Source organism: Mustela erminea, chromosome 8 (assembly GCF_009829155.1).
Source record: "Mustela erminea isolate mMusErm1 chromosome 8, mMusErm1.Pri, whole genome shotgun sequence".
Classification (NCBI taxonomy): domain Eukaryota; kingdom Metazoa; phylum Chordata; class Mammalia; order Carnivora; family Mustelidae; genus Mustela; species Mustela erminea.
Window position 1 is genome coordinate 22,108,105 of NC_045621.1, and position 23,829 is coordinate 22,131,933.

Consider the following 23,829-nt stretch of genomic DNA (forward strand, 5'->3'; position numbering starts at 1 on the left):
TATGTTCATAATTTGTCATTTTGATTTTATAAACTACAGAAAATTTTTGGAAATTTCATGAAAAAAAGTACAATTTAGTTTTCAGCTGCTACAGTGTCTTGCTGAAATTTTGAGGAACAAAAATACATAATTTTTTTAAGATTTCAATATTCTAAATTTCAGACATATTTTAGAATAAAAAAGCTATATACTGTTATCTAAAATGTATATATCTGCATATATATATTTCTTAAGTTTGCACTAAAAGTAAATAGAATCCATAAGCTAGGCCAAGTTATTTATTTTTCTATTATTAAACTGAAAGCTTTGTATATTGCAACTACTGAAAGTTATTTTCTTTGTGCACAATATGAAAAATTACATAGAAAAATGCAAAAAAAAATTTAATATTTTCTAGCATATTCTGTAATGTATGTATAGAAACATTAAATAACATAAAGTGTTGTTTGGAGTAAGTTCTTACTTCACCAATATAGAAGTACCCTCAGTTTATAGTTGTTTACAACAGAACAAATACACACCTTGTGTTAATTTCAATGACATTCTATTTTTAATGTAATATAATGGATTATGCTACTAGGGATAATACTATAGAAGGGGTGAATTCCAGCAGAAGTTTTCATTTCATTAAAATAATGCCTTGGAATTAGTTGATTTAATGGACATTTCCATGTACAAAAGTATATTTGTTCACTCCTGTAGTTGAACTGAGAAGACTAAAGAGTATACGGGTGGGAATCAGCCTAGCAACTTTTAGTTACATAATCAGCAGTTGAAGGCATAACTCCTTTAATACAAAATGTACAAAGGTTGGGAGAATCAAGCTGTAATATTTTGATACAGATTTTTCCTCCCCCTTTCCTCAAAACCCAGTGCCTAACTGAGATGGCGCTGGGTCTAGAAGGGTAAAGGAATGTGTAAAATGAACAACACCTTGCCTGATAAAGGGAGGCTGGAGACAGCTGGCCTGATACTGTGTGGAAAGATAAAAAAGGACAAGCAGTATCTATTTTAAATGAGATAAGTGTGCTTCATATATCTTGCAGGGACAGAGATAACTTTGTTCCTTTAATCATTATTATTTATTTCTTAAAGCTTAGTCTCTCTCACACCTAAACTTCTAGAGCTCAGACCTTAGGCTGCAGTTCTGACGCATAGAGAGAGTTGTCATTCTTACCAGTAAGCTTGCTAAGTAATACTCGTCTAAGCTTCAGACTTCACACAGCAGATAAGTTTGTCTCCCTTGACATGACTACATTAATCCACTGAATCAATTTACTTAAGCTGTGCCGTGGAGCAATGCGGCCACGATTTAACTGAGCTGAGACGTACTTGCAAGTTGGAGTCGCTGCTCCACATGCAATGCAGCTCTCGGGGTCCCATCCTGAGTTCTGTTTCAACCTTCCGCCATGTTAACAAGAAACAACGGGCCCAAAATGGAGTCACTCTTGCTAAGCCCCACCAAGACTTAATGCCTAACCTACCTGCAGTTTCAGATTCTCCCAGGAGTGGAATTTTAAATCAGTCTGAAATTTCCTGGTCAAAACTACTGAGGTAATCTGCCTGATGAGACCCCTGAGTTCCCCTACAGGAAGGTGAACTTGCCTGAAACAATCCACTCTTAATTTCATTGTCCCACCCTTCTTCAGCCTAGAAAAATCCTTCCATTTTGTAGAGCACCTCAGATTTCCCTTCTGTTTGCTGCATAGGATGTTGCCTGATTCATGAATCATTGAATAAAGCCAATTAGATCTTTAAATTTAGTCAGTTGTGTTCTTTCTTTCTTTCTTTTTTTTTCTTCTTTCTTTCACAGCATCTCTGTCAGAAATATTCCTGTTAGGTTTACAGGGTCAGTTCTAACATTAATATGACAAAGGATTTAAGGAGAACGAATTCAGTTACTTTAGAAAGTCAGATTCAGCAGTAAAAATGGAACACTTGACTACATTCTGCAAACAAATTTTACTTACTTTTAAAATTTATAAAATTCTTTAGATTGTCTAGGGATTTGTTTTTAAGGAATTTGTTTAGAAAAATATTTTATATTTTGAAAAAAGATTTAAAAAATAGCTGTTGGCTCTGGAGTTGATAGTCTGAACATTATCAAATATTATATGGGGAAAATGACACACTTAACACTATTCAACATGTAACCAAAGTTCGTGGTGGCACTGAACCCAGTACACAAAGTTAGTTGCAAAGTGTTACTAAATTTTTCTTAAAATGTGCATAATTCCATTGCAATATCTATAGGTATGCATAGGGACTATCATCCATAGCAAGCTGTCAATTTATTCACTCTCCATTTCACTAGATCTATTAAAAACAAAAACAAAAGCTTCTTCCTCATTTCTTCTTTTTAAAACTCTTGCTTCCAGCAGACCTCCCCTCAAGCTTACCATTGTTGTACTCAGCATTTTTGTTTTGCCATTTCTCTATTCAGAGATGTTTTCACTCTGATTACCACTCTGCTTCATTTCACCTTAACAAGGCATTCATTATTGGGGACTTGTTCTCTCAGAGCCTGAATCTTTTGTCTCTACCAAGACTTCTTGCCATTTAGTGACACAGATAATAATTCCTGGCACATTTGCTGTTAGGAAGAGACACCTGTGGGAAAATGTCAGCATTGATATGCTGTGGTGAGTGAAATGTGTTCTTAACTCCAATTTCCTGAATTGACTTGCGAGGTTTTTAAATACTTTCACCTTTTTTCCCTAATGTACAGTAGGTCTCAAAAATAATTATCCACAGATGACAGGGAAATACTGGGCAAATCATGAAGCTGAGTATCTCCAGAGAAGCCCTCACTGAAGTGAATTTATTTCAGTCATCAGAAAAGAAATCATTTCTAAACAATGTAAGACCACATTTAGATACTAAAACATACTTTTGTATGGCCAATCAATAAAAACAGAATATTTCAAAAACTTGTATAGCCTTGGGGTACCTGGGTGGCTCAGTCTGTTAAGTGTCTGCCTTTGGGGGCACCTGGGTGGCTCAGTGGATTAAGCCTCTGCCTTCGGCTCAGGTCATGATCTCAGGGTTCTGGGATCGAGCCCCGCATCGGGCTCTTTGCTCAGTGGAGAGCCTGCTTCCCTTCCTCTCTCTCTGCCTGCCTCTTCTGTCTACTTGTGATCTATGTCTGTCAAATAAATAAATAAAATCTTAAAAAAAAAAAAAATGTCTGCCTTTGGTTCCAGTCATGATCTCAGGGTTCTGGGACAGAACTCCACGATGGGCTCCGTGCTCAGTGGGAACCTTGCTTCTCCCTATTCTCCTTCCCTCTGCTTGCTCTCTGTCTCTCAAATAAATGAATAAAATCTTAAAAACAAAAACAAACAAATAAACAAAAACTTGCACAGTAGATTTTCTGATTTTTAGTAAGTTCAGTTAGGGTTCAGAGAAAAGTGTCTGTCAGGTGGGCCTAAGGTTAAGTAATATATTTTAACTAACAGGCTATGAGAAATCTAAAGGAAGTCTGAAAAATTTTACATTTTAAAAAAGTTTTGATCACATATGATCAAATTCAGAATTCAGACTCTCCATAGAATCTCTCACAAAGTCTAATTCTAAAAAAAAAAAAAAGAGAGAGAGAGAGAGAGAGACCATATTTCTAAAATTCAGGTCTTACAATTTATGTATGTCTTTGAGTAGTTCCAAAATACCTTTTTGGTTCAGAAAGGTGGGCACTTTAAATATGGATTAGTAATTTACTTTTCAAGTAACTCAAACAGGGAGAGAGATAATAGGAACAAATGGTAAGGGCAAGTAGCCTGCACTTTACTCCCAGGGCTTTTGTCTTTTTATTTCTCAGCTGTGGGTATCAGTAGTCTTCGCAAGGTGAAACTAGCCTACAGGAATTCCACTTGCACATCTATTCATTCATATTTAAGATGGATTGTGTTTTCCAATGGTATCTCCTTTAACTTATTAAAATATTAGCTATTATTAGGTCTTTAGTGTATGCCAAAAAATATTTAAGCACTTCAGCTACATCACTACATTGAATCTGATTCCAAAACAACAACCCTCTGAGGTAAGTGTAATTATCTCCATTTTTTGATTTGGTAACTGAGATTTAGAAAGATTAAGTCAGTTTCCCATGACAGAAAATGGAAAGAACTGGGATTTGTATCATCTGGCTGATTTCAAATCCAATGTCCTTGTCCAGTAAGCTGTGCTATACAATACGGTATACAGGAAACTGTTTTATCTTCAGGACACTTAGGCTGAAATCCCTGGTATTAGCTGTGTAAATTTAACAACTCCCTCATCATTTCCTCAGTGTATGTTTCCCTAGTTGTAAAATGAGGTAAATGACAACTGTCTTCTTTAAGTCACAGGAATACAGTGGAAGTGCATTTTAAAAGGAAAGTTTTTTATAAATTATAAAGATTCTTGCAAATAAATACTATTCTAAAGTTTATTTCTGCACATTATCAGATACCTAAAAGTACTTGTTGAATTTAGTTTTGATACTCTGTGGAGTTGGCACAGTGCCCATTAAGCCAGTCCTATGTCATCATAGTAAGCATTATTTCTATGCTGAAAAATTAGGTGAGTTAAACGACTTCATGCTGATCTGATGAGACTTGATGATTTTTCTTAGTCAAGACTGCCTCTCACCCCCACTTGGTGGCAAGTAAAAAACTCATTTAAATTTACTAGAAGAACCCTGTGTTTCTTAAGGCACCCAAGATCAGAAGTACGGCTGTATCTCACGAAGGCCAGAGAATCGGGAGGTAAGAACTGTTACTCTCTCTCTGTGTCTCTGATTTTTGTTTGCCTTTTTATGACTTATTTATTTACCAGGTTCAAAATGGAAACCTCCACTCAGTTTAATATCTCCTCAAGTTCAAATTTCTAAGGTAGTATACTCAGAATTTCTGGACCCCAAGTCCACATTCTCTGGGAAGAGGATCTCATTGGCCCAGTGTTGGGCGATATTTACTCAAGATTTCTCATTCTCAACCTTCAGTAGTTTAAAAAATTTCATGTTGAATAATTATTCCTTGTTTGGGTGGGGGTAGAATGAGTTTCTCCTGTGCACTGCAGAATGTCTGGCAGCATACCTGGTCTATCAGATGCCAATAGAGGCTCCATAAACTCTGACTCAGTGTATGGGGCACCTGGGTGGCTCAGTGGGTTAAAGCCTCTGCCTTCAGCTCAGGTCATGATCCCAGGATCCTGGGATCGAGCCCAGGCCGGGCTCTCTGCTCCTCGGGGAGCCTGCTTCCCTTCCTCTCTCTCTGCCTGCCTCTCTGCCTACTTGTGATCTCCGTCTGTCAAATAAATAAATAAAATCTTAAAAAAAAAAAAAAAAACCCCTCTGACTCAGTGTTGTAACACGAAAAATATTCAGACATTATCAAATGTCCCCTGGGGGCAAAGTCACCTCTGGTTGAGAAACACTGCTCTGTGACTAAGGTTAGGGCATTACACAAAACAAACATGGGTTCAATGGCTCACCCCTCTAGAAGGGGGTAGTTCTCAGAAGAAGACCAGTGTTTGCTTGGCAATTATCCCAAAAGTTGTCTACTTTAAGAATAAGAGATGCTGGTGAAAATTATTTTTTTTTTACTAACATCTGTATTTTTTTTACTAACATAACCAAATCTCTTAAAAAGTAATTAAAAGTTTCAGAATTTTGCATGCTATATGAATTGAAAGCATATTTAATTTTCAAAGTTGGAGAACACCCATGTGTGGTGTTTACTCAGTCTACCTTTTAATAGAATGATTTCCAAAACTTTGGCTCCCTATCAGTTAAAGAATGATCATTCAGCACTAAAATGTTACTATTACTATTACTACGAAGAAAGAACAGTTTTGTACCATATTTTTCTAGTCTACAAAAATACATATAAATTGAAACAAATATTAAATTAATTAAGATAATTTTATTTGATTTCATTCACTAATATAGTATTATTAAAAGTATTACATGGGACTTCTGATCCAGAAATGATGGCATAAACCTGCTTTTGCTTACCCTTCCTTATTAAAAACAACCATGCCATGGAACTAATGCAAAGGCAATAATGCAAAGGAGAACTCTGAAAGGTGTTAAGACAAAGGCAAATGAGTTTGGGACCCTGAACTGGAAGAACAACACAGTAGTAGGCATCTTACGTTATCCTACGCAACAGAAGAAAGGAGTCCAAACTAGCATTTCTTAAATGTAAGCTCGCAATAGAAAGCAGCCCAGGTAGGCTTATACATTCCCCAGATCTAACCTGTGGGCCTCAAAAATGCAAGGTGATGTTGGCTGGCCTGAGACTCCCCTCCCCCTCCAGAAGACCAGGGGTGGTGGATGCACCAGAGGGTCTCAGCCACAACAAACAGCCTCCCTGGGAAGTGTCATTGATCCATTTGTGAAAGAAGGAAGTGAGTGAGCAAAAATTCATTTTTACATTTGACAACTCAAGGTTGTTTTTGTTTGTTTGTTTGTTTTTGTTTTTTTGCCATGAGAGGACCTGAGGATCTCTGCACACTTTAACAATTTCCATGGTTACTTGCCACTTCATCAAAGAGTATTACAATCATTCTTTTATATTTTAGAAATCTTGACTCTATGCAAATGACCACATCAATGTTATTTCAGCATTGTGTGCAATTTTTTTTGCTGTTAAAACATTGTCTACAAATATTGTAGTGAATTTATTTCACACATTAATCTAATCTTTACAATCCTGCTTAAAATTCTTGCCAAAACATAGCTGCCACGAAACAGTATTTCTGTCAAATAAGTTAATTTAAGTCTACACTGAGATACTATGTTTCATCTAACTTTTTGACAGAGACTGGAAAGTTTAATAATACAGAGTTTTACCCAGGGAATAGGAAAACAGGCATTCACATACATTGCTTCTAGCAGAGAAAACTTTCACAAACTTTACAGAGAACAAGATTTCCTTGTTAGTGATTTCTATCAAACTGCATAAACACATGCCCTTGACCTTGTAATTACTAGTTCTAGGAATTAACACTACAAGTAAATTCAGGCACAAAAACACATGAAATTTGAAAAAAAAAAAAAAAACAAGGCATATTATAGCATGTAAAGCATGCTAGCATTTGAGTGAAAAATGGGCTGGAACATACACATATTTCCTACCATATGCAGAAATAGTCTCTGAATGAATACACAAAAATAGCCAGTAATATTTTGTTACCTAGGGGTGGTTGAAGGACAGAGGCAGAACAAAAGCAGGAAGACATTTTTACTTTAGGTTCTTTTATATTTTATGAATGTTGAACATGAAAATGTCCATGAATCATTTTTTTAAAAAAGAAAGAAATCATTTACCAATGAGAGAATGTTTTTTCCTATACATTGTTTCTTTGGTGGCTCACAGTAAAGTAATTATTTTTGCTTTCTTTATTGAAATAGAATCCAACAAACATGAACTGAGACAAATTAGAAATATCTGGACTTTCATCCAACAGTATAATAACTTTCCACAATATCTAATATTTGTATATTCATACTTTCAATAACATTCTCTGTGTCTTCTATGCTAATAAAGGAATACATTTCAAATTGCCACCACACTTTTTTCCATATATTATTCCAGCTGTGGTTATTGCATCAGGAAGAAAAATCTTTACCATTTATATAGAGCATTTTGCTTTTCCTTTTTAAAGAAACCATTTATCCTTAAGATTAGTAAAAGTTCAGTGCTGATTTAAGTATGGCTTTAAGAATGCTAAAAAAAAAAAATAGATACTTGTCTTTGTATTCAATATAGTTTGTTTATAAATGTCATAGCAGTGATGATAGCTTATATTTGCTTTAATGACTAATGCAAGAAGCAATATATGCAAGGGCAAGATACACTGTTACTTAATAGTGAATCTATATCCATAATTCATATAGTCCATATCTCTGTGCCTACAATAGAGTGGAGACATAGTCCTCTGTTTGTTTTTCCTTTCTTTTTTCTTTTTCTAATAAAGGGATGGTATTATAACTTGGGAAAAGTACTGAGATATTCAGGTAAGCTGAAATTGAGTTACCATTTTGTGCACATTTGGATTTCTTACTTTCTCTGATATACAGACTCTTAAATCATGCTTATTATCAGCACATCTGGAGGGGGAAGTGCAAGATGGCAGAAGAGTAGGGGACCTAAATATCATTAGGTCCCAGGAGTTCAACTAGATAGTTATCAAACCATTCTGAACACCTACAAACTCAACAGGAGATAGAAGAGAAGAGCAGCAATTCTAGGAACAGAAAAGCGACCACTTTCCAGAAAATAGAATGTGCGGAGAAGTGAATCCAAAGTGACAGGAAGATAGACTGTGGGAGGAGGGGCCAGCTCCCAGCAAGTGAGAAAGCAGCAGAACACAAAATCAGAACTTTTACAAGTCTGTTCCACTGAAGGACATTGCTCTAGAGACTAAGCAAGGGATGGAGCCCTCACAGGGACAGAGTGGTCTCAGGATCACAAAAAGGCCAGAGGTGTCTGAGTGTGGCAGAGCCCCCAAGTAATGGAATGGGGGAGCCAGCTGCAGAGATGGAGCCGAGAAGGGAGCTCTCAGCTCAGGATTACCTTAAACTGTGATCCAAGGCAGAGATCCCATAAGTGGCAGATCCGGAGAGATCCCCCTCCTTCCTCCTCTGGAAGGAGTGGTGTGGAAGCACACTACAGGAATCTGCTGGGTTTGGAGATTCCAAACGGGGCCATGTGCCAGAGATAGAAATACTCGGTCACTGGCCGGGTGAGCACCAAGTGTGGCCAGAGACCAGGGAGAGGGGAGTGACTGACTGTTTTTCTCTAAGGGCACATTGAGGAGTGGGGCACTGAGCTCTCCGCTCCTACAGGGCTGGAGATTGCGAGGCCATCATCTTCATTGTCCTCCTCCAACGCTGTGGGGAAAGCATTCAGGGAACAAAAGCTCCCAAGACTAAACTCAAGCAGATTACTTAGCCTGGCCCCTGGCAAGGGTGGTGTAATTCCACCTCGGGCAAAGACATTTGAGAATCACTGCAACAGGCCCCTCTCCCAGAAGATTAGCAAGAACATCCAGCCAAGACCAAGTTCACTGATCAATGAGAACTGGGGAAATCCAGAGCTAGGGGAAAGCAATGCATAAAATTCAGGCTTTTTTTCCATGATTCTTTAGACCTTCAAAGTTAAATTTAAAAAAATTTTCTATATTTTAATTTTTTTAATTTAATTTTAATGTTAAATTGTAACATTTTAAACTATTTTATCTTATCAATACCTTTTTAAAAATCTTTTAAAATTTTCATTGTTATAATCATATTTTATCCCTTCATTGTATTTAACCTTATTTTTGTATACATATAGGGTTTTTTTTTTCCTTTAAAATTTCAGTATACAGTTTCTACTAATATATCAAAATATACCCTAAATCTAGCACATGGCTTTATTCTAGTCTCCAGCCTGATCACATTTTTTCCACTTTTTTCAACCAACTTCTTATCAATTCCTTTTTTAGAATCTTTTAAAATTTTCATCTTCACAGTCATATTCCATCCTTTCATCATGTTTACCCTTATTTTTGTATAAGTTCTCTATCTTTAAAATTTTGTGAGGTTCTTTCTTCTAAGAGACCAGAATACACACCCAATATCAAGTGTGTGGTTTTGTTCTATTCACCAGTCTAATACATATGTATATATATATATTTTTTTTCTTTTTTCCCCTTTTCTTCTTTCCCCGGCTTCAGGTCTCTTCTGCTTTGGTTTGTGTATATTTTTCTGGGCTTGTTGCTACCCTTCTGTTCATTCATCTATTCTTATCTGGATATTATAAGAAAAAAAAATCACCACAGGGGAAAAATAAAGAGGTAGTACTGTCAGCTAGGGACCTAATCAATATGGACATTAGTAATATGTGAGAACTAGAGTTCAGAATGACGATTATCAAGGTGCAAGCTGGGCTTTAAAAAAGCCTGGAAGATACTAGAGAATCCATTTCTGGTGTAATAAAATCCCTTTCTGGAAAAATAAAAGAACTAAAACCTAACCAAGTTGAAATAAAAAAGATGAGGTGTAATCAAAAATGGAGGCTCTTGGGGCACCTGGTTGGCTCAGTGGGTTAAAGCCTCTGCTTTCAGCTCAGGTCATGATCCCAGGGTCCTGGGATCAAGCCCCACATTGGGCTCTCTGCTCAGCGGGGAGGCTCCTCCCCCCCGCCGCCTGCCTCTCTGTCTACTTGTGAGCTCTCTCTGTCAAATAAATAAATAAAAATCTTTGGAAAAAAAAATGGAGGCTCTTACTGCCAGGATAAATGAGGCAGAAGAGAGAATTAGTGATATAGAAGACCAAATAATGGAGAGTAAAGAAGCTGAGCAAAAGAGAGACAAACAACTACTGGACCACAAGGGGAGAATTTGAAAGGTAAGTGATACCATAAGATGAAACAATGTTAGAATAATTGGGATCCCAGAAGAAGAAGAAAGAGAGAGGGGGGCAGAAGGTTTATTGGAGCAAATTATAGCAGAGAATTTCCCTAATTTGGAGAAGGGAACAAGCATCAAAACCCAGGAGGCATAGAGAAACCTCCTCAAAATTAAAAAAAAAAAAAAAAAAAGGTTCACACCCCGTCATCTAATAATAAAACTTACAAGTCTCAGTGACAAGAAGCTCAGAACAAGATGTTTGTAATGTGCAACATTAGAAATATTAGATTGGCAGCAGACCTATTCACAGAGACCTGGCAGGCCAGCAAGGACTGGTATGATATATTCAGAACACTAAATGAGAAAAATATGCAGCCCAGAGTACTTTATCCACCTAGGCTGTCATTGAAAATAGAAGGATAGTTAAAAAGTTTCCAGGACAACCAAAAACTAAAAGAATTTGCAAACACCAAACCAGCCCTACAGGAAATATTGAAAGGGTCCTCTGGGCAAAGAGAGAGCCTAAAAGTAACAGACCAGAAAGAACAGAGAAAATATACAGTAACAGTCACCTTACACGCAATACAATGGCACTAAATTCATATCTTTCAATAGTTCCCCTGAATGTAAATGGGCTAAATTCTCCAATCAAAAGACACCAGGTGTCAGAATGGATAAAAAACAAAACAAAACAAAACAAAAAAACAAGACTCACTGATATGCTATTTACAAGAAACTCACTTTAGAACCAAAGACATCTCCATATTTAAAGTGAGGGGGTAGAAAACAATTTACCATGCTAATGGGCATCAAAAGAAAGGTGGGGTGGCAATTCTTATACAGATAAATTAGATTTTAAGCTAAAAACTATAATAAGAGATGAGGAAGGACACTATATCATACTCAAAGAGTCTGTCTAACAAGATCTAACAATTTTAAATATCTATGCCCTTAACATGGGAGCAGCCAATTATATAAACCAATTACTAACAAAATCAAAGAAAAATGTCAACAATAATACAATAATAGTAGGGGACACTCCCCTCACTGAAATGGACAGATCATCTAAGTAAAAGATCAACAAAGAAATGATGGCATTAAATGACATACTGGACCAGATGGACATCACAGATATATTTAGAACATTCCATCGCATAACAACAGAATAAACATTCTTCTCTAGTGCAAATGGAACATTCTCTAGAATCACATCCTGGGTCACAAATCAGGTCTCAACCAATACCAAAAGATTGGGATCATTCCCTGCATATTTTCAGACCACAATGCTCTAATAGAATTCAGTCACAAGAGGAAAGTCAGAAAGAACTCAAATACATGGAGCCTAGAGAGCATCCTACTAAAGAATGAGTGGGTCATCCAGGAAAGTAAAGAAGAATTTAAAAGTTCCTGAAAACAAATGAGAATGAAAACACAACAGTTCAAAATCTGTGGGACACAGCAATGGTGGTCCTGAGAAGAAAATATATATATGGCAATACAAGCCTTTCTCAAGAAACAAGAAAAGTCTCAAGTACACAACCTAACCCTACACCTAAAGGAGCTGGAGAAAGAATAGCAAAGAAAGCCTAAACCCATCAGGAGAAGAAAAATAATAAAGATCAGAACAGAAATCAATGAAATAGAAACCAAAAGAACAGTAGAACAGATCAATGAAACTAGGAGTTGGTTTTTTGAAAGAATTAATAAGATTGATAAAACCCTGACCAGACTTATCAAAAAGAAAAGAGAAAGGACCCAAATTAATAAAATCATAAATGTAAGAAAATGAAAGAGGAGAGATCACAACCAATACCAAAGAAATACAAGCAATTATAAGAACATATTATGAGCAACTATACACCAGCAAATTTGAGAATTTGGAAGAAAGGGTTGCATTCCTAGAGACATATAAACTACCACAACTGAACCAGGATGAAATAGAAAATCTGAACAGACCCATCACCAGTAAGGAGATTGAAGCAGTCACCAAAAATCTCCCAACAAACAAGAGCCCAGGGCCAGACGGCTTCCCAGGGGAATTCTACCAAACATTTAAAGATGAATTAATGCCTATTCTCCTGAAACTGTTCCAAAAAATAGAAATGGAAGGAAAACTCCCAAACTCATTTTATAAGGCCAGCATTACCTTGATCCCAAAACCAGACAAAGACCCCATCAGAAAGGAGAATTATAGATAAATATCCTTGATGAACATGGATGCAAAAATTCTCACCAAATAGTAGCCAATAGGATCCAACAGTACCTTAAAAGGATTATTCACCACGATGAAGTGGGATTTATTCCTGGGCTGCAAGGTTGGTTCAATATCCACAAATCAATCAGTGGATACAATACGTTAATAAAAGAGCAAGAACCATATGATACTCTCAATAGATGCTGAAAAAGCATTTGACAAATTATAGCATCCTTTCTTGATCAAAACTCTTCAAAGTGTTGAGATAGAGGGTACATACCTCAATATCATCAAAGCCATCTATGAAAAACCCACAGCAAATATCATTCTCAATGGGGAAAAACTGAGAGCTTTTCCCCTAAGGTCAGTAACATGGCAAGGAAGTCCACTATCATCACTGCTATTCAACAAAGTACTAGAAGTCCTAGCCTCAGCAATCAGACAACAAAAAAGAAATAAAAGGCATCCAAATCAGCAAGGAAGAAGTCAAACTCTCACTTTTTGCAGAGGATATAATATCTTAAGTGGAAAACGCAAAAGACTCCACTCCAAAACTGCTAGAACTCATACCAGAATTTAATAAAGTGTCAGGATATAAAATCAAAGCACAGAAATCAGTTGCATTTCTGTACACCAACAGCAAGACAGAAGAATGAGAAATTAAGGAGTTGATCCCATTTACAATCCACCCAAAACCATAAGATACCTAGGAATAAACCTAACCAGAGAGGCAAAGAATCTGTACTCAGAAAACTATAAAGTACTCATGAAAGAAATTGAGGAAGACACAAAGAAATGGAAAAACATTCCATGCTCATGGATTGGAAGAACAAATATTGTGCAAGTGTCTATGCTACCTCAAGCAATCTATACATTTAATGCAATCCCTATCAAAATACCATCAATTTTGTTCAAAGAAATTGAACAAATAATCGTAAAATTTACATGGAACCAGAAAAGACCTCCAATAGGTAGAGGAATGTTGAAAAAGAAAACCAAAGTTGGTGGCATTATAATGCCAGACTTCAAGCTCTATTACAAAGCTGTAACCACCAAGACAGTATGGTACTGGCACAAAAAACAGACACATAGATCAATGGAACAGAATAGAGATCCCAGAAATGGACCCTCAAGTCTATGGTCAACTAATCTTCAACAAAGCAGGAAAGAATGTTCTACGGAAAAAAGACAGTCTCTTCAACAAATCATGTTGAGAAAATTGGACAGCCATATGCAAAAGAATGAAAGTGGGCCATTTCCTTACACCACACACACACACACTCACACACAAAAACAGACTCAAAATGGATGAAAGACCTCAGTGTAAGAAAGGAATCCATCAAAATCCTTGAGGAGAACAGAGGCAGCAACCTCTTTGACCTCAGCCACAGCAACTTCCCTTGTCAAAGGCAAGGGAAGCAAGGGCAAAAATGAACTATTGGGACTTCATCAGATCAAAACTTCTGCACACCAAAAGAAACAGTCAACAAAACCAAAAGACAACTGACAGAACGGGAGAAGATATTCTCAAATGGCATATCAGATAAAGGGCTAGTATCTACATTTTATAAAGAACTTATCAAACTCAATACCCAAAGAACAAATAATCTAATCAATAAATGGGCAGATGGTATGAACAGACATTTCTGCAGAGAAGACATCCAAACGGCCAACAGACACATGAAAAAGTGCTCCACATCAGTTGGCATCAGAGAAATACAAATCAAAACTACAGTGAGATACCACCTCACACCAGTCATAATGGCTAAAATTAACAAGTCAGGATACAACAAATGTTGGTGAGGATGCGGAGAAAGGGGAACTCTCCTACACTCTTGGTAGGAATGCAAGCTGGTGCAGCCACTCTGGAAAACAGTATGGATGTTTCTCAAAAAGTTTAATATAGAGATTCCCTATAACCCAGAAAATACACTACTAGGTATTTACCCTAAAGATACAAATGTAGTGATCCAAAGGGACACATGCACCCCAATGTTTATAGCAGCGATGTCCACAATAGCCAAACTATGGAAAGAACCTAGATGTCCATCAACAGATGAATGGATAAAGAAGAGGTGGTATATACATACAATGGATTACTATGTAGACATCAACCCCCCCGAAACTTGCCATTTGCAATGACATGGATGGAACTAGAGGGTATTATGCTAAGCAAAATAAGTCAATCAGAGAAAGACAATTATCATATGGTATCTCTGATATGAGGAATTTGAGAGGCAGGGTGGGCAGTCATGTAGGGTAGGGAGGGAAATAATGAAACAAAATGGGATGCAAAGGGAGACAAACCATAAAAGACTCTTACACTCATGAAACAAACTGAGGGCTGCTGGGGGGTGGGGGGTTGGGGTAGGGTGGCTGGGTTATAAACACCGGGGAGGGTATGTGCTATGATGAGTGCTATGAAATGTGTAAGTCTGATGGTTTACAGACCTGTACCCCTGGGGCAAATAATACATTATATATGTACTCCTGGGGCAAATAATACATTATATATTAGTAAAAAAAAAAAAAAAAAAGTTTAAAAAAATCAGCACATCTGTTTTGTTGATAGCATTAACCTGGAAACCAGAAAGAAATATAAGAAATAATTATACATTATGTTTCATTTGAAAGCTATGAAATTAGGCATTTTACTTGAATAGAAGCAAATCCACCACAAAGAAGTAAAAGCTCATTTTCATATTTCTGATGACTCAGAAGTGTGAAAAACATTGATTATTAAAATTCCTTCACCATTTCAAGCCTCTATGCCTTCTCAGTGTTGAACACTTACAGGTCTGGCAATGGTTTTCTGTGGGTCCCCAGCATCGGCCAGTACAGGACTTATGACAACGTCCACCTGTAGAAAAAGAAAAAGCATATGTACATTATAATCTTTCACACTTTGACTAGGGGTAACTCTTCAATGAAAATACTCTTGCTTCTTTATGGGGATTTTTATGTTATACTATAGTTGAAACATAGCTCATAAAATGCCCACTTGAGTAGCAAAACTTGAATGTCAAATGCATAAGAAGCTGAAATACAACCTCCTGATACTCAAAATCCTCTCATCATTTTACAAGAAGTTTCAAGCATTTAGGGGCACCTGGGTGGCCTAGGCTGTTAAGCATCCAACTCTTGATTTAACTCAGATCATTAACTCAGGGTTATGAGATCGAGCCCTGGAGCCCCACACAGAGCTCATGGTCTGTACTCAGCGGACAGTCTGCTTGAGATTCTGTCTTTCTCTGCCCACCCCTCACCCCTGTACTTGTGCTTTCTCTCTCTCAAACAAATATTTTAAAAAAGTTTCAAGCATTTAAAACACAAACTTTTTAGAAAGTTTAATTTCAATTATTTGATACCCTCTTTAATTTTTTTTTTTTTGATACTCCCTTCATTTTCAAATACAAGCCTTTATCTCCTGTAGCTGTATATTCCTCTTAAGGAGTTTGCTACTCTATGTATTTGGCTGAGCAAATACAGTTGTCCCAGAAAGAAATTCTCCTAAGGACGCAGCAAAAGAATGTTAGCTAGGAGAAATCATGTATAATGACTTTCTTTGAAGGTTGCTTCTGAATTTCATAGAAGGTTCACTCTAACTGTGGGTATAAGGGTTTAGAAGTGCTTATTTTTAGAATAAAAAGTACACATGAAAATCTATTAAAGACTAAAGCATTCCTATAACTTAATTCGTATCAAACCTTCTCTGATAATTTTCTAATATTCACTATGAGTGGGTATATACAACTCTACAAGATGTGTATTCTGATGTAATAAACTACATTATAAAAATTATGAAATAGCTTTATATCAAATGTTTCCCTCTTTCCTTGACTCAGGTTTCAGCTCTTCAGCTTGAAGGATCTTACAACTTGAGCAGTTTTTGTTTTGTTTTGTTTTGTTTTGTTTCTTTCCCTCTCTCCTTAAGAGACTGCCTGAGTGAACCTGTTATGCTAAATGCTTTCATATTTAAGGAGCAGATTCAGTAGACACTTTCTCAGGCTGAACCTCAGACCATCCAAATGGTCTACCCTTCTGCAATGAACAGTGCCATTTCCAAGTTAATGTAACAGATAGGTTCAATTCCAGTCACCTTCTTAAAAGTATCAGGATCCTTGCCACAACAGAGTTTATTTAAAGGAATTCTGTTTGTGAAGCCCTGTTGCTGACATCACCAGCGTATAATATCCTGTCATTCTGCCATCTGTTTATTTAGATCCAAACACATTATAACCACATAATGCAAGCTCATTGTAGCTGACAGGAAAAGGACTCCATCTGGCCTGAACAATATAACTTTAATCAGTGATAATGATAATTATTATTAAAAACCTACTGGAGCTCTTTTGTATGATGCTAATAAATCTAATTTGATTTATACCAGCGGAAATTAGAAAGGGCTGTGAGAAAAAAAAATGGGAAGCAGTGAAAACTCTGAATACAAACTTTTTATGAGAAAGTAGTTAAGGTTAATATATTTCTTTAGATGTGTTAAAAATCTTTTAAATCGACGTATTAAGTGGTCTGTTAATTAAAGATATCTGAAGCAGAAGATGATCTACTATTTAATCTATGACTTCTTTAATTGTGTTAGCGGCCAGTGAAATATTTAGCTGTATTTAGTGTGACCAGAGCACTCTCAGTAGCTATGGGGGTAGCTATGGGGGAAGCTAAGTAACATTGGACATTTTAATATACTCAGTGTTCCATTTTTATTAGATTACATATTTTCTACCTTCTTATTCTTGCAGTTTTGATTTACCACCCCAAGACCTACGCCTAGATCCAATATAAAAAGGAGTATTACTGGAAATTTGGGTTATGGTTCTTGACAAAGTATCATGGCAAGACCCACCTAGTTGGAAACAAATGATCTAGTACTCCCCCACACACAAAGTTTAAATAATTTAACCTTCACTATGCATATATTATTAGGAAATTTTGTTTGGTAGTTTTCATTTTTTTAAATTCAGATTTAAACAAAAATATCTATTACTGCTATAAAAGAAAGCTAACAACTGCCTCTCTTCTGGGATTTTACTCAGTCTTATATTCCCTTCAACCCTTTTGGAAACCAAGAGGAGAAGGAGTACTTGGTGCACACCTTTCAGAATTCTATTACTACACACATGCGGGAGGAAGAATGACCTCAATGTGCTTCCACAAATGGTTGCTCATTCTGGCCTGCCCTTCATTTGACTGTCTTTGACTCTGTGGAAACTGCCAGTACATTTAGTTCAGCTTTAGTTTTCAAAACTCTGCCATAGACGGCCCTTGGGAAAACACTATTTTCACTGAGTTATTGCAATTTAGTAAACATCAAAATATCTGACCAAATCTGACTGGAGATATTCCTGAATTAACGTATTTGCCATACTTTCATGTCTGCTACCTTAACTTGATTCCTAAGCGTCAAAAAATGAGGAGTTAGATAAGGGATTTCTTTATTAATTACCAATTGAGAATAGGAAAAAAACAAAAACAAAACAAAACAAAAAAACTACAGACTCTCTTCCCTACCTTCTTTCCGTCTATTTATCCAAAAGTACTTTTTTCAGTTACTTTTGCATCTGTGTATTAGGAACTATGTTAAGTATCAAAACAGACATGGTGCCTTCTCTAATAGAGTTTAGAATTAATTCAACATTATTTTAAGGGAAAAGGATTTTTATTACTCTCTAATGTTCACCTTCTATGGGGTTTGAGGAAAGATGCCAACAAATCTAAATTTTTAACAGTCCTCTTACTCAGGCAAGAAGAGCTGGATGCAGCCGGGTTGAGTTCGACCATTTCCAATGTAATGCCTGGTGGCTTAGAAATCCACTCCATTCCTTATACAGTGATTTATCTATGTGAGATCAGCCCAGAGCATTTCAGTGGAGAGGGTAAGTATGGCCCATGAAAGATCCCTTGTGTGTCCTCTACAGAAAGAAAAAAGCTTTAACGATGGCCCAATATCTTACTGAGAACTTTCTCTCGTCTATTCTCAGGGGTGCAGTGTCTCAGGACAGCTGATTTCAAGAGGAAAAAATACCATATACTCACACTATTTTACTTAACTCACTATTTTAATTAATTCACACTGTTAACTAATTTTATTAACTACTTCTCTCGTGGTATGTTTTTAAAATGAGGACAACAGAAAGAAGAGATAGATACTAGCCTATGTAAATGGAAAAAATCTTTTGGGGTACTGAAACTTGGTCAATGTTGTCCAAATTTGCCTATTTCCAAGTCTCAATTGGCTACATAATTCTCTTCCACTGTTTATCACAATGATTCTTTTAAAACTATGTGAGGAAATATGCCACTTAAAAATAAGAATCTGACATTTTCATTCAGCTTAGTGATAGCATCGTTATTTAAATTAATATTCCTACCTCCTGTCACTCTCACTCAAATAAGGGAAATATAAAATAAAACACAATTTTAAACAAATATTTCTGTTCACTTTAGCAACCATTTTAATCTTTTAAAGTAAGAGCTGATTACTGCACATCAGCATTATTTTAATTCACAATCACCTCAGGTTTGACAACGCATTATTCATCACCGTAGTTAGCAAATATGACTAAATTCATCTTTTATGCTTGTCCAGCAGAAGTTATTAAAAATAAAGCTTCTGCATTTTTTTTTTTTTTTTTTTTTTTAGGAACTAGAGTCCCTGAGCCACTTTGATATTTTTAAGAATCTTAAATTCATGCTGGAAGTTTTGCTTGTTTGTGGGACTACCTGACAGCAGAGATGGGATTTAATATGTACCTCTGGACTGTTTTCTGCAAGTAATATGCCAGGACAGTTGAAGAGTAACAAATATGAAGTCACTACCAACCATAAAAGATTATATCCTCAAACTGCCTCTAGCTAAAGGCAATGCAGTTATATCCCTGGATTCTCCTTTTAGTCCTTTAAAAAAAATGGCAGTCTTGACCTCTTAAAATTTCTTTTACTGGGGAAAGAGTGAGAGGATAGTATCTTTTTCATGACCCTATCATTCAGAAAAGAGAAGTGGAATCCTTATAGGAAGTCTATACTAAATCAGTCCCTATTTGTGAATGGATGATAAAAAGATGAATAAGTAAGTGCCCTGCCCTCAAGGAGCTTTCAAGGACCAGGAAATAAGTAGAAGAATAGGCAAATAATTATAATATGGGTTAAAATATAGGTATGCATAAAGTGGAGAGGATGGATTTGAAAAAGGCTCCACAGAGGGGCAGGCATTTCAATCAGGCTTAAATGTCTAGCTTGTCAGAAGGGGAAGGACATTTTGGGCTGAATGAGTAACCTAAAGGATGACACAGAGCCATGGATACCAACAACTCTTTGGGGCCATAATGAATACTTCATAGTCCTTTGAGCTGTTTGCATAGGGACAGCTTCTGGAGGGTAAGCTTACAAAGTGTCTTGAAAATCTTCTAAACAGTTTATTCAGTGCAGGTGTTATGGAGTTGGTCACATTTTCTTAAAAACTGAAATTATGTGGTTTGATCTGCAGGGTACACTGGTTCCCAAAAGTTAGTGTTGAGATTTGAGAACCTGTGCAAGGTGCTGATTTTATAGTCCAGGTTGAGTGAGGTACAGGAATCCATATTTTAAAAAAAGCAATCCCAGGGATTCTGATGATGAAGTTTGCAGAGGACAAAGTATGTCTAAGAAATAATGGTTTGGCATATAATTCCAAGTCTCGTAGTCATATTTTGAGACAATACTTTAACTGCAACATCTGATCAGATAGTTGGTAACCAAACAGGATTAAATGGTGTGAAAGTCTAGGAGTCTCTCATTTCCCAGTATAAACTCCTTGTTTTGTGGCTATATTTCCATCAAGTTGCATTTTTCCCCCCAGCAGTCCTAAAAAACACGTTTTTTTTTTTCAAGTTTAAATTATTATAAACCGACCATATGATAGTAAAGTCACAATATGATTCCAGCAAATGGTATGTTAGTATCATTATTTAATGATATTACTGTAATGTGGAATTGCCTTTTTTTTAACCAGATGTTGATACTCTGCTTATTTTTGTCTGGTACCACTCACTGTCCTGTGTTGGTTAATCCCCACACTTTTGTTATGGAAATGTTTTGTTGCCCCTTTCCTCCAATCTCAAATTAATCCTCCTGCCTTGCCTATGATTTGAAAGTTAACTACTGGATGAAAGCTTTAAATTTTATACATTTGCTATTCAAAAAATAATGGGCAATTATTTTCACTAACTGGGAAGACAAAGTTAAATTTTAAAAAATATACATCGAGGTGGAATTTTTCATCTAGCAATAAATTAAGTCAGGAGTTAGCAGTTTAAAGTATTTTAGGTAATCACTGGGTTGAAAAAAGTAGATAATGTCAACATCATTAAACTTGTTTTTTTCTACATGCACCATCACACTATTCAGTCAAGCAATCTATAGTCCAAAGATGTAGAGTAGCACACATACTTATATGATCAAGATTAATTTTGAACAGAAGTGTAAAATACATCAAGTTTAGTCTGAAACCGTCTATCCACCAACCCTCCCAGGGATTCCACTCCCCACTGGTGATCCGTAACTGCCAGAGCACACAGTATCTCCCCCAGCCCAGCCGCCTAACCCCCATACCACCTCAGGATTACAGACAGATGGCTAATGGATGGACCAGCTATCTGGCATACAGAATTGCGTAAAGGTTTGAAGTACTGATCCTATCTAGCAAATTTTTATTTTTCCTGAAGCCTTGTGGAAACACAAATCAATCTAGAGGAGAAATCATAATGGCAGAAATCTCATGTGCAGGTAGAAGCTGAACAGCGTGGGGTGGGAAAACCTATAGGGGTACCTTTTTAAAAACCTTTTTAATTGTGTGTAGGGGCAACTGGCTACTCCATTAGCATACTCAGTTTGGATTTGCTTCCACATATCCGGGCAGAATGACCAGATCTACACAAAGTTCACAATCAAGAGGAAATCTGATGAGTTATAACTTAAGATTTTTGATCATCATTTACATTTATAGCCTTATGTCATCATAAGTTACTGATAGTTAGAAGCAATGGAATACATATTCCAAAGTAAAATAGGTATTCACAGACAAAAGGAATTATATTTCCCATTGAATGGAAAGATCTGATAAATATCTCTATTAATACTGTTTTGTAAATTCTATACTCTTAGCACACCTCCACAATTCTTTAGGCTATTCTAATTAATAGACAAGAACTTAGAATACTGATAGCAAGGCCCAAATGGTTTTTGGGAAAGTCATACTACCAGTAACAACAACAAAAAAAAAGATTCAAATTTTAAGGAAAGTTAAATTTTTCCTGAAAAAACTATTCCATACTTGATATTATCATACTGATACATTTTGATATTTCATATTTGATATAGTCAAGCATTTCTTCCAAGTCAAGTACTTAGAAAGCATCAATTATCACTGTTTAGAGCTATTAGCACAGAACAGAATACAGGAATTCCACCTACTGTGGAACAAAATTAGTTCTAATCAATGTCAAATACATTTCTGAACATATAAATAAGGGGTCTGAACAAACTGGAAAACCTTACCAGCTGAAGTAAAGAATAAATTAAGATGTGCCTGCTGTTCACCATCAACAATAGTATTAATGACAAGTACATTTATGAGCATTCAAGATGAACCAGCAAGGCCACCAAGAGTATCCATGAACATCCTTCAGAGTATATTCTACCTAGATGATACCCCCTCAGAGGTCTACAGTGTACAACCTGTTCAGCTATATGTGCTGGTGGTCCTTCTAGGAATCTTAAGTTCTTACATATATTAACTCATATATTAACTCTTACATATATTAACTCATATATTAACACGGGACACTAACAGTCTGACACCTTCCAAAATTTCTATCTCCAGTCCAGACCACACAGGGTACAGGCTTATACTTCTGTTTGTAAAACATTTCCACCTGCATAATTAGCAGACATTCAAAATATTTACATGTTCAAATCCCACTCCAGTCAAAAATTATCCTGTAAAGTCATCTTCAGTCAATCAATCAATCATAACAATCCTTCTTTGTATCAATCAAAACTTCCAGAAGCTCATGCTGAAACAGTTGAGGTCATCATTTTCAGCTCCTCTCCTTCTCTCACAGGTTGAATCCAAAATGATTAGCCTATCTAGTTACCACTAATATGTGTGTGTGTGTGTGTGTGTGTGTGTGTGTCTGTGTGTATACATGGAGATTATATATATATATATAATCTCCATTCATTTCCCACCACCCAAACCACTAAGCCACAATTATCTCCTGCTTGGAATAATGCAATAATCTCCTAACTTGTGTCCTAGCTTCTACCTTGGCCTCTTTAAAATCTCTTAGCCAGAGCAATCTTCTCAGTCATACCAGGTCAAACTCCAATAACTTCCTATCTCAAAGTAAAAAATAACAAAATGCTTACAATCAAGAGGTCTTGAAGGACCCATAATATTTGGCATGCCTCCAGTCAGCTATGAATCCATAACCTTATCTCCTAATATTTTCTTCCTGGAACACTCCTCTGAGCATTCTCATCTTCTGTTCACAGGATGTACATGGTGCACCCTCTACTTAAGTCCCTCCCATTCCCTCTCCCTCCCTACTCTTAAATATTCCAGATGGATTTGCTAGATTCTATTTCTAATACACATTCAAATTAGAAATGTTGTAAAGTGTAGAAGAATATAAAAGGGAAATAAAAGTCATCATAAAATTTGCATTTTGGTGTTTTTCATTTTTTGAAGTATATTAATATTGATTTTTAAACAGTATAATAGTCTATCTAACCTGCTATTTTCACATTGTACTTTATCCTAAACATTTTCAGGTTACATTACATTAATGCAAGAGTGTGTGTGTGTGTGTGTGTGTGTGTGTGTGTGTGTGTGTGTATGTGAATTTGCCTCCCATTATACAGACATATCATAATCCAATCAATCACTTAGTTTAATGGGAATATTTTGCTGGTAAATGAAGAAAACCAAGACATAGTTTTAAGTGAAAATACATTAAGAATGGAGAGGAAAAGTGAGTTGGGGGAAATCAGAGGGGGAGACTAACCATGAGAGACTATGGACTCTGAGAAACAAACTGAGGGTTTTTGAGGGTGGTACCCATCACCAGGGTGAGCCTGGTGGTGGGTATTGTGGAGGGTACATATTGCATGGAGCACTGGGTGTGGTACACAAAGAATTTTGGAACACTGAAAAAAATAAAATTAAATTAAAAAAAAAAGAAAATACCACTTATTTCATA

General features: G+C 36.3%; 1 protein-coding gene across 5 annotated transcripts in view; it reads right to left on the reverse strand.

The window, feature by feature from the left end:
* ERBB4 (erb-b2 receptor tyrosine kinase 4) overlaps positions 1 to 23,829 on the reverse strand; it is a 1,157,734-nt gene that overhangs the window by 331,465 nt on the left and 802,440 nt on the right. For 4 of the 5 annotated variants that reach the window (XM_032354682.1, XM_032354680.1, XM_032354683.1 and 1 more), the window contains exon 5: positions 15,369 to 15,434. The exons of the other annotated variant lie outside the window; for it this stretch is intronic. In XM_032354682.1, coding sequence (XP_032210573.1) covers positions 15,369 to 15,434 — 66 coding nt within the window. The remainder of the gene's footprint in view (positions 1 to 15,368; positions 15,435 to 23,829) is intronic. 5 annotated transcript variants of the gene reach the window in all.